This window comes from Tachypleus tridentatus, chromosome 7 (assembly GCF_004210375.1).
Source record: "Tachypleus tridentatus isolate NWPU-2018 chromosome 7, ASM421037v1, whole genome shotgun sequence".
NCBI lineage: Eukaryota > Metazoa > Arthropoda > Merostomata > Xiphosura > Limulidae > Tachypleus > Tachypleus tridentatus.
The window spans coordinates 163,598,644-163,614,887 of record NC_134831.1 but is presented as its reverse complement, the minus strand read 5'-3'; the positions used below and the strand labels follow the sequence as shown (position 1 = coordinate 163,614,887).

At 34.9% G+C, this 16,244-nt stretch overlaps 1 protein-coding gene across 1 annotated transcript; it reads left to right on the top strand.

The window, feature by feature from the left end:
* The first annotated feature begins 5,031 nt into the window (after positions 1 to 5,031).
* Positions 5,032 to 14,697, top strand: LOC143257077 (uncharacterized). Its single transcript, XM_076515260.1, has 3 exons — positions 5,032 to 5,251; positions 6,680 to 7,757; positions 14,204 to 14,697. The coding sequence occupies exons 2-3, from the start codon at positions 6,685 to 6,687 to the stop codon at positions 14,307 to 14,309; spliced, it is 1,179 nt and encodes a 392-aa protein (XP_076371375.1). The 5' UTR covers positions 5,032 to 5,251; positions 6,680 to 6,684; the 3' UTR covers positions 14,310 to 14,697.
* The last annotated feature ends 1,547 nt before the right edge of the window (positions 14,698 to 16,244 follow it).

Here is a 16,244-nt window from a genome sequence, read left to right as displayed (position 1 = left end):
GAAGGAATAAATTTAAGGGAAGGATTGACAAATATTCGAATAATAAGGTTTGAATTTCGCTCAATGCTCCATCAGGGTCTACGCTAGCCGTCCCTATTTTAGCATCTAGTCATTATCACTCACCACCAACTCTTGAAATACTCTTTTACCAACGACCACACACTATAACGTACCCGCGGCTGAAAGGGAGAGCATGTTTAGTGTGACGCGGATTCGAACCCGCGATCTTCAGGTTACGAATCAAGTGTCCTAACCACCTGGCCATACTGGGCCTGTTTTGTAGTCATATACATCATAACTTGATGTACAGCATTTTAGTACCTGTGCCATGTACATCACGCCCTAGTGTAAACTATTGTAGTACCACTACTATGACGCACATCACAACTTGATGTAAAGTATTGTAGTGGTGGTACCAAGCACATCACAATTTGATGTGAAGTGTAGTAGTGTCAGTACCGTGTACATGACATAGCATTATTTTCTTCTACTGATGATACACTAAACGTATAACTCGACAATATTGTATTGGTTTAGTTTGTATTGAATTTCGCGCAAAGCTACACGAGGACTATCTGCTCTAGGCGTCCCTAATTTAGCAGTGTAAGATTAAGGGAAGACAGATAGTCATCATCACCCACCGCCACCTCTTAGGCCGCTCTTAGGCTACACAGCTGAAAGGGCGAAGATGCTTGGTGTGACGAGGATTAGCGTATACTGATAAAAAAATACATATTACTCTTAAGCACATTTATATCTTTGTTTTCCACATGCTAAGATTACAACATTTTATTGAATATGGCTGATTTTGAGTAGCATTTAACAGCAACTGAGTTCAATTGGTTACGGACTCCTTTCTAGCTACAAGTTTAAGACATTTCCTTAATACAAGGAACACCACGAAATATCTCTTCTTTTCATGTGTTTTTTTCTGACAATATTTTTTCGCACCTACTGTGAAAAGTCCAGAAGTTTAATTTTTATGCAATTAGTTACAGCTTTACATAAAAAAAAAAAAAGATGAATGATGGACATCCAAAGATTTCCATAAATACGGTTTGGTTTTGCTTGTTTTGAATATCGCGCAAAACTACACGAAGCTAACCTGCGCAAGCTGTCCTAATTTAGCAGTGATAGACTAAATGGAAGACGCCTAGTCAACACTACCCACCGCCAACTTTTGAGCGACTTTTTTTTTTTTTTTACCAAGAAATACTGGGATTGACCGTGATGTTACAACATCTTCACGTTTGAAAATGAAAACGTGGTTGGTGATGGAAATTCGAGCCCGCGACCCACAGATTGCGAGTTCAGCGCTCTAATCGTCAGGCCTTGCGAGGCCTACATTAATATGGGTACCACTTTTTAAATAAATAGATTGAACTTGAAATAAGATGTTTAATCTCAACGCGATTAGTCTTAAAAGTAAAAGGAAAAAAGGCTAAAAAATTCATTCTTGCATTAATCACTGGTAAATATACTTCAAAATTCACACGGAATATAATACATGTTTGTAGCGTATTTTATATAATACAAGGTTCCTTGTTTGTAGCGTATTTTATATAATACAAGGTTCCTTGTTTGTAGCGTATTTTATATAATACAAGGTTCCTTGTTTGTAGCGTATTTTATATAATACAAGGTTCCTTGTTTGTAGCGTATTTTATATAATACAAGGTTCCTTGTTTGTAGCGTATTTTATATAATACAAGGTTCCTTGTTTGTAGCGTATTTTATATAATACAAGGTTCCTTGTTTGTAGCGTATTTTATATAATACAAGGTTCCTTGTTTGTAGCGTATTTTATATAATACAAGGTTCCTTGTTTGTAGCGTATTTTATATAATACAAGGTTCCTTGTTTGTAGCGTATTTTATATAATACAAGGTTCCTTGTTTGTAGCGTATTTTATATAATACAAGGTTCCTTGTTTGTAGCGTATTTTATATAATACAAGGTTCCTTGTTTGTAGCGTATTTTATATAATACAAGGTTCCTTGTTTGTAGCGTATTTTATATAATACAAGGTTCCTTGTTTGTAGCGTATTTTATATAATACAAGGTTCCTTGTTTGTAGCGTATTTTTAGCTTGCCCAAAAAAAGAAGCACCCAGCTCGTGCCTTTGTACTTTAATTACTTTATAATCATATTCAGGAAGTTGTTTCCTCTGGAGGTTTCTGCTTCACTTGCTTCTCTACTGTAACGTGATGTTTCAGAAGAAGTAAAGAATTTACAAGGAATGGTGACTGAATTATTTGAATAGGGAAACCAAACATTTCTTTCAAACTCGGTTTGGTTTTCGTACTATTTTTGTCATTTAAATTACTGATTTCGCTATCTACTCAGTTCAAGAACTGACAAACAAATTCGTGAAACAGCTCATTTTTGATGTAAAAATGCCTAAGGGGGACTGTTCCCACCACCTAGCACTTGAAATATTTTAGTCGTTGAGACCTCAAATATCATATCGCTCTTTTTACTGACTTCAAGAAAGATTTATGTGTGCGTGCGTGACGAGAATACTTTTGATATCTGTACATGATATTCTTTTATTGTATGTGTTTTATAGCAAAACCACATCGGGCTATCTGCTGTGTCCACCGACGGAATCGAACACTTTATTTTAGCGTTGTACGTGGACAAACTTATCGCTGTCCCAGCGGGACACGGTTGATAAGATAATAAAACACGTCATTTTAGTACAGACACGTAGAAACGAGTGAACAGGCTGCCAGCAGCCCAAATCTCATATCTAGCGAAAATACACTATGAGAATTTTTAGTAATAGTTTGAAGTTGAAGGTAGACTACAAAATAAATACGTCTCAGAGGTTTTGATGCACAACTGCCTAGCAGTAATGGTTATTGTGTAACTGTTTGCTTTAGCGCAAAACAACACAATAGACTATTCGTTCTCCGTATACAGCGGAGATTCGAACTCCTTTTGCAACAAGTGGTACGAAATTCCAGAAGAAAAGTTTGGTTTGTTTTGAATTTCGCACAAAAATATTGTTGGCTTATCTTCGTTAGTTCTTCCTAATTTAGCAGTGATAAACCAGCTAGTCAACATTACCCGTCGCAAACTCTTTTAACAATGAATAGTAGTATTGACCATTGCATTATAACGTCCCAACAGCTGAAAGGACGAGCATGTTTAGTATTGGGTATTCTAATTTAACCATCATGCTAGTACAATAAAGAAGTGTCGTTAAAAGACCAACTCAGGTTGATTCAAGTTCTAAAAAACATTTTTTGTATTGGCCTGGTGATTAAACGCTTCAAGAACAAGCATTCAAATACTCGTAATAATAAAAGAAAAAGTCAACACGTAAAAAAACTAACTTTTTGCAATTTTTTATCTAACATAATAAAGTGACAGAAATGGCTCAGCAGTCAAATATTAAGTTTATATTAGTATTAAATTAATTATGTTTACTGTTAACCTTTACTTAATTGTCAAGCGCGAGGACACACAATAGAACGCCATATAATGGCACAGAGGAATGTCTGCGAACTTTCACCGCTAGAAACCGGGTTTCGATACCTATGGTGAGCAGAACACAGCTAGCCCATTTTGTAGTTTTATGCTTGATTCCAAATAATGAATAAATCAGAATGGAAAATCTCTTTAACTCTGATTTTTTTAGCGTTTATGTTTTTTTTTTGTTTGGGTTTTGTTTTGAATTTCGTGCAAAGCTACACAAGGGCAATCTGCGCTAGCTGTCCCTAATTTAGCAATGTAAGACTAGAGGGAAGGCGCTATTCACCGCCTACCTTTTTATCATCGAATAGTGAGATTGATCGTGACATTATAACGCTCCCACGGCTGAAAGGACGAGCACGTTTGGTGTGACGGGGCTTCGAACCCGCGACCCTCAGATTACGAGTCGAGTTTAGCATTCCTGAGCCCTCAGACTTACCACTGAGCCACTAAAATTGTGTAAAACTAGTTCATATGTATGTATATTTTATTTTTAGCGGCCACTCGTTAAAAACAAGAAGGCGTCAAATGATTTCCTAAAACTCCGTTTATACAAATGGTCCATTGAATCCACAATGGCCAAATTAGGAAGAAAATAAACGAATTCCATTTAACATATCTTAGGACTACTGGTTTCCAGTACTTAACCAGCTACTGGCATTTAACTTCTTTGGAAGTTAAGCACAAAGTTACGCAATGAGCTCTCTATGCTTTGCCCACCACATGTATCGAAACTCGATTTCTAGCATCGTAAATCCGCAGACATATCGTTATACTAATGCGAGGCCTGGCGTTCAGACCATGACATTTAAGCATACGTGTTGTTGCAACTTTTTCTTGTGAGCAATGTTTCTATTATAGCCTTGTCACGAACATATAGCTTATTGCGTGCGTTTTTAGAATAGCTAATAATGGTAACAATGCCACATGACGTCGCAACCTTCATTTTATAATGTTCAAACTGTTTTCACGATAATGTAATATATTATTCATGGATTGGGTGGTTTCACCAAACAGGTAAATTAATTTTGGACTATATATATAATGCAACTGTTACATAGCTGTTAGTATAACAGCTAAAACTATATAGAAAACATTGGGTTTCAACACAAGAACACCAAAAACAGAACCGAAGGAACTAATTTGAGAACTAAAGTCCCCGACAACGAACGGCACAACACTTGACTTACAAAGGTGTATAATTTTTTACTCCTAGCTTACAACCCAATTTCTGTAAAGAAAGCTTGCGAAAAGCTCGTGCAGTTGTCTGTAGGTTTCTATATTTGAGATTTCAGATATCGTAGTAACTCGGTAACAGTGAATAAATGTGAAATGAAAATCACGGATTCTACCATTTGGAGGCCTTCCGATTCCGCCAAGATCGACCGAACGAGTTGATTGACCAGGATGGAACGCGGAAGATGTATCATGTATAACCCGCTGTCGGTCAAGGCTACCTACGACGTGAGCAATCAGCCCCTAGAGGCAACTGAATTAGGTAGCATTGTCAAAGTTACGGGGACAAGGGGCCGCCGGGAGCTATGAACCAAGTTCTGAAAGCTGGTATGACGCGATTTTTCAGGACCGCCTCTTAAAGTTCATGGCCAATGATATGCGTGTTTAATAAAATACAGCAACTTTTTGAAGCGGCTATCATGTCTGTGCTCGTGACTCTTTAATGTCCAGTGTTATTTCGGCTTGCTTTCAAGTAAGAAGTCCTTTCCAAGAGTTCAAGAAGTCCTGAGACATACGGCACATTTAAATTATTAAGGTGAGATTGAAGAAACAGTTGTTATTATAACTACTTCCAGTCAAATATTAAAAATTTGGAAACTTTGACAAAGTTCATATATGATAAATTAACACTTCATTGTTTTTTACATGCGAATAACGTAAAGTGTGAAAATTTTATTACTTGTATTTAAGAATTAATGTAAAAATACAAATTTGTCTTTAAAGAGTTTGATAGAAAGAGTAAGAAGTTAATGTATTCCAGTACTTAAAATATTCACTCATGACAACTATAGTATTTCATTTGTGCTTAATGTTTTATTTACATTTTGATTTTTACGTACATCCAAGCTTTATTTCAAAATGCCGTATATTTTGTAATTTTCTAAACAACAGTCGTATATTGTTTCATATAACAAGTTTTGCCAAACGCTTACAACTTGTTTATCTAGAATTTTAATTTTCTCTCGTTCAGAATTCAGCTCGAAAAGTATTAATAAATTACGAACCTGATTAAAACTTCATAACGCTTTTCGTATTAAACACTGTATTGAAATACGAGTTCTTATTTTTTTCTAATATAATTTGAATTAATATATTAAGTAATAACAAATTACTTTCATCTGAAATTTGCTACGGTTCTATTTTACCACTTTCATAAAACGAGTGTTTATTCTGAAATTAAATTACAGTTTTGTTTTGAAGCTCGCTGGGTTTTGTTATTAGATTATCGTGCAAGGACGTCATTGTTTGCTAGTTTGTAGCATGAAATGTGGAAACTTTTTTTTTCAGAATATTTTACAAATTCTCAAATTTAGTTTCCAAAACTCATTAACCTAAAATATTAATTAATTAACGATTCGTAGATACCATCAATTATTTTGACGGTAGATTACTTATTAGCGTTGCTTGAGAAAAAAAAAAAAAAGGCTTGTAAACATAGCCTATTTATCTTACTTTTCCATGTCCTGTGATTACAAAAAAGGTTTATGACATGTATTAACATCGAGGAACACATGTTTCGTTTTAATAAATTTAAAACATTATATTATAGATTTCTTTTTACCATAGGTAAAAATTGAAAATACAGTTTTTAACATTTAGACCTAATGTATTCTTTGACAAGCCGTACCCTCTGTTATAAATTGCAATGCGAGATTCTTTCAACACAGCTAGGTTTAGCAAACCAAAGAAAAACGATTAGACCTTTTATAATAGTGATGCATATATAATGTATTAAATATTATATATACGTATTAAATACAAATAAGGTTTGTTTTCTTTATGAACATTAGCTCCTGTTTAATCAGATAGGATTTGGGGTAATGTTTATTTGACAGCAAAATTATTCAGGAATAAACATTAAATAACTATCTCATTGTAGTTATAAATTTTATTTGTGTATGTGAAAGATATTTTCTAGTGAATTTTAAATAGCCTAACTTAATATACAGCGTTTGTATTGCAGGAAACATGCTACGAGTAACGTTCTTAACTTTAGGCTTGTGCACCTTTGTTTCCGCCATTTCGAATACAGGCAGTTCAACTGGGAAACGAGAGGACAGTCTTAGTTCTAGCACGAGTAGAAGACAGGCTAGCTCCAGTAGCAACTTACCACAGACAGCGTCACAGGGTAATCTGTACTATTACTACTATCCTGTGCAGGAGAAGAAGAGGCAGTCTGCTGGGGATTATGAAACTTCGCCTTCCAATTACAACCCTCTCAGTGCTTCGTATGGATCCAACTTTGGACAAAACTTTGATTCTTCTCAAGTGTATCAGGGAGCAGCTACTAATCAAGACACTGCTGCAGCAGCATATGGAGGACAGGCCACGGGATTTGGGGGCAATAATTTCGGAGGTTTAGGAGCTGCCACCGGTATCAGCCAGATCAATTCCGGAGGCTATGGCGGTCTCGGCCAGCTAGCAGCAGCAACTGGAAGTTACGGAATTAACGCCGGCCCAGGACAGACGGCTGCTGGAGGATATGGACTTGGAACAGCTGGTGGAATTAGCCAGTTAACTGCTGCAGGCTATGGTGGTGCCGGAACAGAAGGTTTCGGTGGTCTAGGCGCTGCAGTAGGTCCAGGTCTAAGTCAGTTTGTGCCAGGAAGTTATGGAGCTAATTTTGGTCAAGTAGGTGGTTATGGAGGAAGCGGAGCAGGCAATGTATATGGCCAGTATGGAGTTCAAGGAGGACTTGGCGGTTATGGACAAGGTAACTATGGTGGGTTTGGTGACTTACAACCCGCTGCCAGTGGAGAATCTCAATCAGCATTTGGTTTGGGCTCTTTGATTATGCCTATGTTAGCTCTAGCTGGTCTTGGACTTCTACTTCCGTCAGTGTCCTCATCTCTTACTAGCAGTAGCCGTCGAAAACGTGAAACACAAGAAAAAATGGATGTTTTTAGTGGATACCGCAGTAAACTGGATAAGTACTACGCCATCTATCGATCAGCGATGGAAAACGAGCAATGTCTTAACCGAGTAATATGTGAATTGGGGAATGCAATGAGTGGTGCAAAGGACAAGGTTGCTATAATTAGGTGAGACTTATTTTGCCTTTAGAAACAAAATTTTATTTTTTTTAAACAGACTCTGAATTATCTTTTAAAAAGTTAACAAATGCATGATGACTCGGAGCTAATATGCTGTATATACTAAAACGCTTGTTTAGAAAATGAAAGGGAGTACTATATAACAGTGACAATTGAAATTCTTTTAGGCAGGATTAGAGTAAATTAATACACAAGACCGTTTTTTCTTCTTTTTTATTAGGTTTCGTTGTGCGCTAGCAATATTAAACGTGCGGCGCTCGTGCATCCGATTCAGTTTTATTACTCATTAGGATCTCTTCCAACTTTCCCTTAAATTAAAATTATTTTAGACAGGATCAGAAAAAAGTAACCTAGGAGATCTTCGGCGTGGCTAAATACACCAATGGAAAGGGCTTTACGTCTACGAGCCGCTATACTGCGGATAAAAATCTTGGAAACTGACTTTATTTTGAAAACTTTAGGTGTGTGAAACAATTTTTAACATAGACGTCAGCTGTGTTTTTATAGTATTGCTTAGACATTTTAATTTTGGATTCCAATTTATTATAGCAAACAACTATTTTATATATAAAATAGTTTAGCAAATCACAGTTACTTTAATTCAAACAAATACCAATGTTCACTAATACAAGAAAATTTCAATATTATGTACCAGTGGTCCAGTTGTTAACGTTCTGGGTTAAGGATCGAAAAGTCCAAAGTTCTGAACGCTCACCCTCCTTGCAGATGTTATAATCAATCCTACATATTGTTAAAAATACCCACGCAGCCAGCGGGTGTTTCTGATAGTTATCCCTTCTCTGGTCAGCAGTTCTGAATTGTAGATGGCTGTGTTCTCCAACCGTTCCAATTACTTTACGTACTACATAGAATTCTATGCAGATTGAAATACGAGATACGTATCCAGAGTAGTGCGGCAGTGTTGCCAACAAGTTTACGATTTCGTTTTTTTTTTTTTTTTTAATTTGAAGCAATTAATACAGCATTATATAGGCTTTCCTATGTTTCTCTTTACTACTAGGCCTAGACTACTGAGATTCACACAACACTAAAAAGTCAAATTTCTGAAAACTGTTGTCCATAAGAGATATTTCATTCAACAGATGTCTTTTGTGTCTGATATTTATTTGTTTGTTTTTGAATTTCGCGCAAAGCTACACGAGGACTATTTGCGCTAGCTGTCCCTAATTTAGGAGTATATGACTAGAGGGAAGGCAGCTAGTTATCACCACCCACCGTCAACTCTTGGGCTACTCTTTTACCGATGAATAGTGGGATTGACCATCACATTATAACGCCCCCACGGCTGAAAGGGCGAGCATGTTTGGTACGACGAGGATTCGATCCCGCGACCCTCAAATTACGAGTCGAACGCCTTAACCCAAGTGACCATGCCAGGCCAAGAAACAATTACAAATGAAATAATTTAATTAGAAATCTGCTTTTCACATTTTGCCTTAAGAGAAAAATAAATCTTTCGTGTCAATAAGACAAGTGTTGCATAATGTTTTAAAGCAGAAGTAGAAATATTAACATAAAAGAGCAGCTAAAATTATAACAGTACGAAAAAACCCAGAAATTAAAAGCCACAGAAATGGAATTTTTCAATATGGTGATGCCATAGCTAAAGATTCCGTTTGTGGAATTTTGCGCAAAGATGCTCAAAGGCTATTTGCGATAATTGTCCCTGATTTTGAAGTTATGGATTAGAGGGAAGACAGATTCTTAATATCATCCATCGTTAAAGCTTGGGCTATTCTGTTTTATTAACGAATAGCAGAATTGATAATATCATTATAATGCCCCCACAACTGGAAGGACGAATATATATTCTGTGACAGGGTTCGAATCTGTATCTCGCAGATTGCGAATCGAGTGCCCTACCCAACAGGTCATGACGAATCCAGAGGAATTGTACATACATTTTGAACAAACGTAACAGAAGATGCTACCTGGTCATTAGTATTATCACTTTAAAATTCCTCAAATCTGTTTAAATAGACAGGCTAAGGATTTAGAATAATAATATCTAATTAATAATGGTGGTAATTACTGCAGTAATTAGTTTAAAATGTATCCTAAGCCATAGAGAAGTAAATTGCAAGCTATTTATTGCTGCGATAACATACATTGATTGTTTTGTTATATATTGTTTCTTGTAATGTTTATGCATTAATTGGATTTACAACATAACACATATAACAACGTATAGAGACAACAACAGATTTATTGATCCAGCAAGGCTGTACCTCCTATAAATTAAGACGATTAAGTAATAAACCTTAAAGCCAGCCCTTATTCATATAGTAATAGGCTTTCCTAAAACTCAAATATATTGCCTACACAACATTCGAAGGCATCCCGTTCCACTTACTAACCACCCTGAAAAAGAAATAAAACTGTTTTAGATGAAGATGATTCCTACCCTACCAAAATTTATATTTGTGCCTCTTAGTCCTACAGTTCTCACAATTAATTAAGAGAAAAAATGATGAACACTATCAGTCGATACATCATTTCTTCTTAATCTTAAACATATCACTCTGATCCTCTCTAACTCTTCTTTCTTTAAGATAAAACAGTTTCAGAGATCTTAACCTCTCTTCGTATGACAACCCCTCCTTCCCAAGTACCATTTTAGTTACCCTCCTCCGAATTCTTTCCAAAAATTGAATGTCTTTCCTAAGCTAAGGAGCCCAAGATTGAAAAGAATATTTCAAATGTGGTCTAAACGGTGACCTATAAAATAAAATTATAAACTCTTTAGTCGTATATTCAACATTTCTGTAGATACAACCTAAAATCCTATTTGCCTTATCATTAACAACAGTGCATTGCTTGGATGGGAAAATTAAGAGACTTACAAACCATTACATCAAAATACTTTTCCTACAATACTTTTAAGGTTATTTCCGTCCAAAGTATGTTTGTAATTGAAATTATGGTAACACACGTGCATTATCTTGCATTTATTATAATTAAAACCCATCTGTCATTTATTTGCCCAACTCACTAAATGATCTTGTAAAACAAAAGCATCTTCTTCACAGCTAGCAACACCCAAGACCTTGATGTCAACAAATTTAAGTAATTTATTGACCATTCCTTCATCTTCGACATCGGTCTAAACTAAAGCAACAAAAGGTCCTAAGAATAAGCCCTGAAATATCCCATTTGTAACATTAATTCATGTCGAATAAATTCCAATGATAACAACCATCTGCTTTCTTCCATCCAGTCACTCTTCTATCTAATTAGCTAACTTATCCTACCATTTGTAGATAATTTTTACAGACTCTTTACGTAACATCTTTTAAATGTTTCTGAATATCCAGATACATCCGATGTACACCTTAATATCCTTTTACATAAAAAACTAACATTTTCAAATAATGTCACGATATTTGTAAAGTAAGATTTTCTCTTAAACCATATTAACCATCCAATAAAATTCTAAACATCGATAAGTGGCTTTACAAATCACCTTTTATTAGACTTTCCAAAAATTTTCACACAACTGATGCAAGATTAGTCGGCCTACAATTACTGGGACAATTTTTATCATCTCTTTTGTAAAAAGAAGCTACATTAGTTAACGTCCAATCCTCTGGTACCTGCCCAATATGCATGGACTTTTATTTAATAAAACGTAGCGACTCACTTATCCAATCCTTAACATCCTTCTAAACCCTTGGGTAAATGTTATCTTACTTACGAACTTTATCCTTTTAAAACTTTCCAATATTTTCTTCACAAGCTCAAGATTTATTGCTTCCATCAATCAACTGTTCAGTATGAGGAATATTGCTTAAACCTTCATTACTAAAAATCTGAAGAAAAAAACAAAATTTAATTACAAAGTTATTTTATAATCATCAGATACGAGCCTTCCTTAATTGTCCCTCAAATGTTTTACCCAACCATTTTTATATCCTTAATGTATTTAAAGAAAACCTTACTGTTAATTTTTACATTTTCAGCCTACCTTTCCTCATATATCCATTTTGATGTCTTAATTTCATGTTTCACCAACTTTTTCGATCTTCTAAGTCCCCCATCATACAAGTAATTTATTTTAATTTTATCTCTTATACCCCTTGTGACCCGACCTGATTTTTTACTTGCAGCCACACTTTGCTTTGCAGAAGGAATATATTTATCTTCAATGTTTAAAGATTTACCTTTTACAAAATTTTCACATTTGATCAGCGTTTTGAAGTGACTCAGCAGCCCAATTCAGAACAGATAAATCTTTACATACCTTCAATATTCACATTCTTTGAAATCAAAATATTATTCCTGATCTCTATACGCAGTTAAATATCGAAACTGATACAGCAATTACTGTTTGTTTTTGAATTTTGCGTAAAGCTACACGAGGGCTATCTGCGCTAGCAGTTCCTAATAAAGCAGTGTAAGACTAGAGGGTAGGTAGCTAGTCATCACCACCCACCGTCAATTCTTGGGCTACTCTTTAACCAACGAATTGTGGGATTAGCCATGATATTATAACGCCCCCACGGCTAAAAGGGCGAACATATTTGGTGTGACGGGGATTCGAACCCGAGACTCTAAAATTACAAGCCGAGTGCCTTAACTACCTGACCATGCCGGGCCAACAGCAACGATCATTTCCACCCAAATATTCTACAGTTTCCATCCTCTGAACCATTTCTATATTAGAAGTTAACAATATATCTAAAATAGCATTATTCCTAGTACGTTCCTTGACCAGTTGGTGAAGAAAGCCACTCTGAACAGTTTTCAAAACCTTTCTCATAGTTTGGCCCAGCATGGCCAGGTGGTTCAAGCGTTCGACTCGTAGTCCGAGAGTCGTGGGATCGAATCCCCGTCACACCAAACAATGTTACCCTTTCAGGCGTTATGTGACGATCAATCCCACTACTCGTTGATAAAAGAGTAGTCCAAGAGTTGACGGTGGGTAGTGATGACTAGCTGCCTTCCCTCTAGTTTTAACACTGCTAAATTAGGGACGGGTAGCGCAGATAGCCCTCTTGTAGCTTTGGCGAAATTCAAAACAAATCTATCATGGTTTCACTCTAGCATTTTTAAGCTTTGTCTGAAATTTAAATCACCCATAACTTTGGCTTCATTTACAGCTGAAATCGTAATGTTTTCACTAATTGCATCAGTCTCATCTGGAGGTCTGTAAGAAATTCCCACTAAAAACTCTTTACCTTTATATCCGTTAATAGAAACCAAAGTATCTTCAACAACATGCAACTCATTTCACCTGTAAAGCTACTCCTTACCCTCTATTTAAAACTGTCCATGTTAAATAACATCAAACTCGTATTCCAAAGATATTTCTGTTGTTAAAATCGTCTAAATTTAACCATATTTCATTCATGCTTATATCTAATACCAATGCCTTGTGTCATCTATTTATTTCTTATATTTCTAGCATTACAATAGAACAAACAAGTCTACCCTTCTAACAGATATATATTGTCAGCCATTGAAATTTGTACTAAAACATGTATTTCTAACTTGAAAATGTCTAGGTTCATCCTGTGCTCATAAAAAGGACCACAAAGTACTTATTTCCACTAGCTGGCAACATAATTATTAATTTTCATAGCTATTTTAAATTGTTGACCGTGTTGTTTGCAGTTTAACTACTCATTTAATTGTTGTTTATCGAAGCAACATTTAATTTTAAGTACTGTCACGTTATTGCTTGATACAGAACTATGAGAGATATGCACACCATAAACTCATTTTAAGTTTAAAGGTCACTTGTTGTGTGGAATCATGTCGTTTGTGGCTCCGTCACCTATTAAAACCTATTTTTGTTAGTGTGTTTTGTTTATCTCAAAACTACACCAAACCCCTTTGTCTATCAGATGGAATCAATCCACGGATATAAGCATTGTAAGATTGTAACTTATTATGTTAGATCACTTGTGGAATTTTTACTGGTAAACCTTTAAAACATTCAAAACAAATTACGTTTTATTATAGTTTTCAGTAGCAAGTTTTACAGATGTCTAAAGAGTATCAGATAATAAAACGTAAAACATTTATAATAATTATTATAAAAATTTATGTAAATTATATTTCGACACTGACAAACAGAAAACAAACAAACAATGCCTAGTGCTGCGTGTCTTAACTCATTTGTATATCGCAAATTCTCATTTAATTCCATTCTACAATATATTTCAACATGTTGATATAAGAGGGAGAGGTGTAGCTTGAAAATATTTTCATTTTTATTTAGAGTAACGCACTAGTTGATACATTTTCACAGACACGAGACCAAATTTAACAAACACTGAACACCAGAATAAAGCTTCCAAGTGTATTTTACTATATTAGAATATTTTAAAACTTTCTAATGTGAATTAATTTAATTTGCTATCAACTTGTTTCGAGAAATTAACACAGTATTTTGTGTATATTATTTCTAGTATTTTAGAAAAATTCATGCCCGAGAAGATAAAGAGCAAAATGGAGATCTTTGAAACTGCTGCTTTGTCGACAAAAATGAGCAAGTGTTACAAATATAAATGCTAAGATTTAACATACGTTTAAATTTATCCTCAAACTCACGTTAAAATTTAACTGCTGTTGTGAATCTATCAAGCTACGACAGTGACATCTACCCGTAACCGATTTCAGCAGAATAACTCTTCTGGTGACGTAATAAATACCTTAGGCCTAACCGCGCCAGACGTGTTTTACAAGTAATAACAAACTTCAAGGATCGAGTTGGTTTACTGTGTGACACGACAGTCAGTGTCATCACCCAACCTCCAGAATGACACAGTAACCCAAGAAAGGTAACGGGCTTGCTCACCTGCGCTTACGTGATTTTTTTTTAAAAAAAGTAAACTTTGTTAACGTGGATTGTACACGTTAACGATTTGTTTTTATCATAGACTATATTTGAAAATATCCACATTTTTAAATATAAAAAGTTAAACCTGTTCTGATTTAGAACAATTTAGATCTGTATATTTAATAATCTCAACTTTATTATAACTAGATATATTTTATGACAAAGACAAATCTTAGTTTAACATAGAGTTTAACGAGAATATAACCTGTTTCAATGTTGTTCTATATATTACTAACGCTGTAAAAAGCTACCTAGTAAAGGAATCTAGAAGCGGTTAGATGTTTTTTGGCTTTAACTTGCTTATCCAACAGTAGATGGCAGGATTTTGTATAGAAACAAAAAAAAAATAGTACAAACATGGTTTTTGTTATATAAAGTTAACGATTTTTTTAAGCTACTTCTTAAAGATCTATCATGACACACAAGAAAATGTGTATAACATCAAGAACGCGGTGGTTTATCAAATACCTCAAATCCCTATGGTTATATAACAAAATCCATTTTATACCAAGCTAAAGTCACATTAACTTTTCTTTTTTAAACAACAACAAAAAATAATAAAATTAGGTAGTCCAAAACCAATTTACTCCTTTCCAGGATTTTAACTTATGTAGTTTAATTTAAAAAAATTTGGAAGGTAATCCCCGATAAGAGTAAGTTATTCACTTAAAGGGAAACTAAAAGTAAAGTTTGTAATCAACATAGCTACTTAAATATACTTTTCTTACGTTTCTATTTATGAAGATTACAATGTACTCTTACTGTTAACATTTTCGGTCGAAATGCCAATAATGTCCAGCGACATAGAATTTAAACAACTATAATCCATAGTTAATAATGGCAAAACCATGTAAAAGATGTTACCTAATTTACTTTTTTACCTTATACATCTGATATACTTCATATTGTTACCTTTACTTACCCATTATATTTTAAATTTACGCTATGGCTTTATGTGCTTTGATCCTATATTTTGTGATCTATTTTTTTTTGAAAGAATTAAAGCATGGCGATGTTGGTCTTGTGTTATACTCAGTGTTATGTATCACGTTAGCAGGTTTGTTCATAATAAAATATTATAAGTTAGTTTATAAAACTCGTTCACAAATCATGCCAGTCTTCTCATTTTAATAGCCAGGTGAAAAAGTACCAACAAATTTAAATTTCAGCCATTTCAGTATATTTGGGAAAACGTCTCATATTACATGTCGCCCTACGTCGGAGTAACGAATTTAACAATTAACAATATTACCATTAATTTTGTACTATTTAGTAACAAGTGATTTACATACAGTGAAACCGAATCGTTTCATAGAGGATTACAAACATGGAGTGGGGTGGGGGCTTAACTGCATTGGGATCCATTAGTTTAAATGTTTTAGTGTTGAACTTCTCAAATCTACTACAGGGTTATTAGCCTTAGCCGTCCATAACTTTGAAGTAGACTAGAGGGAAGGTAACAAGTTAACACAAACTCTTGGGATACTCTTTTATAAAAGAATAATGGAATTGTGACATCCTTACAGCTGAAACGGTGAGCATGTTCGGTGACGGGAATGATGTAGAGACACAGGTGGATGGAACAGATGTTTTTAGTTGCAACTTAAACT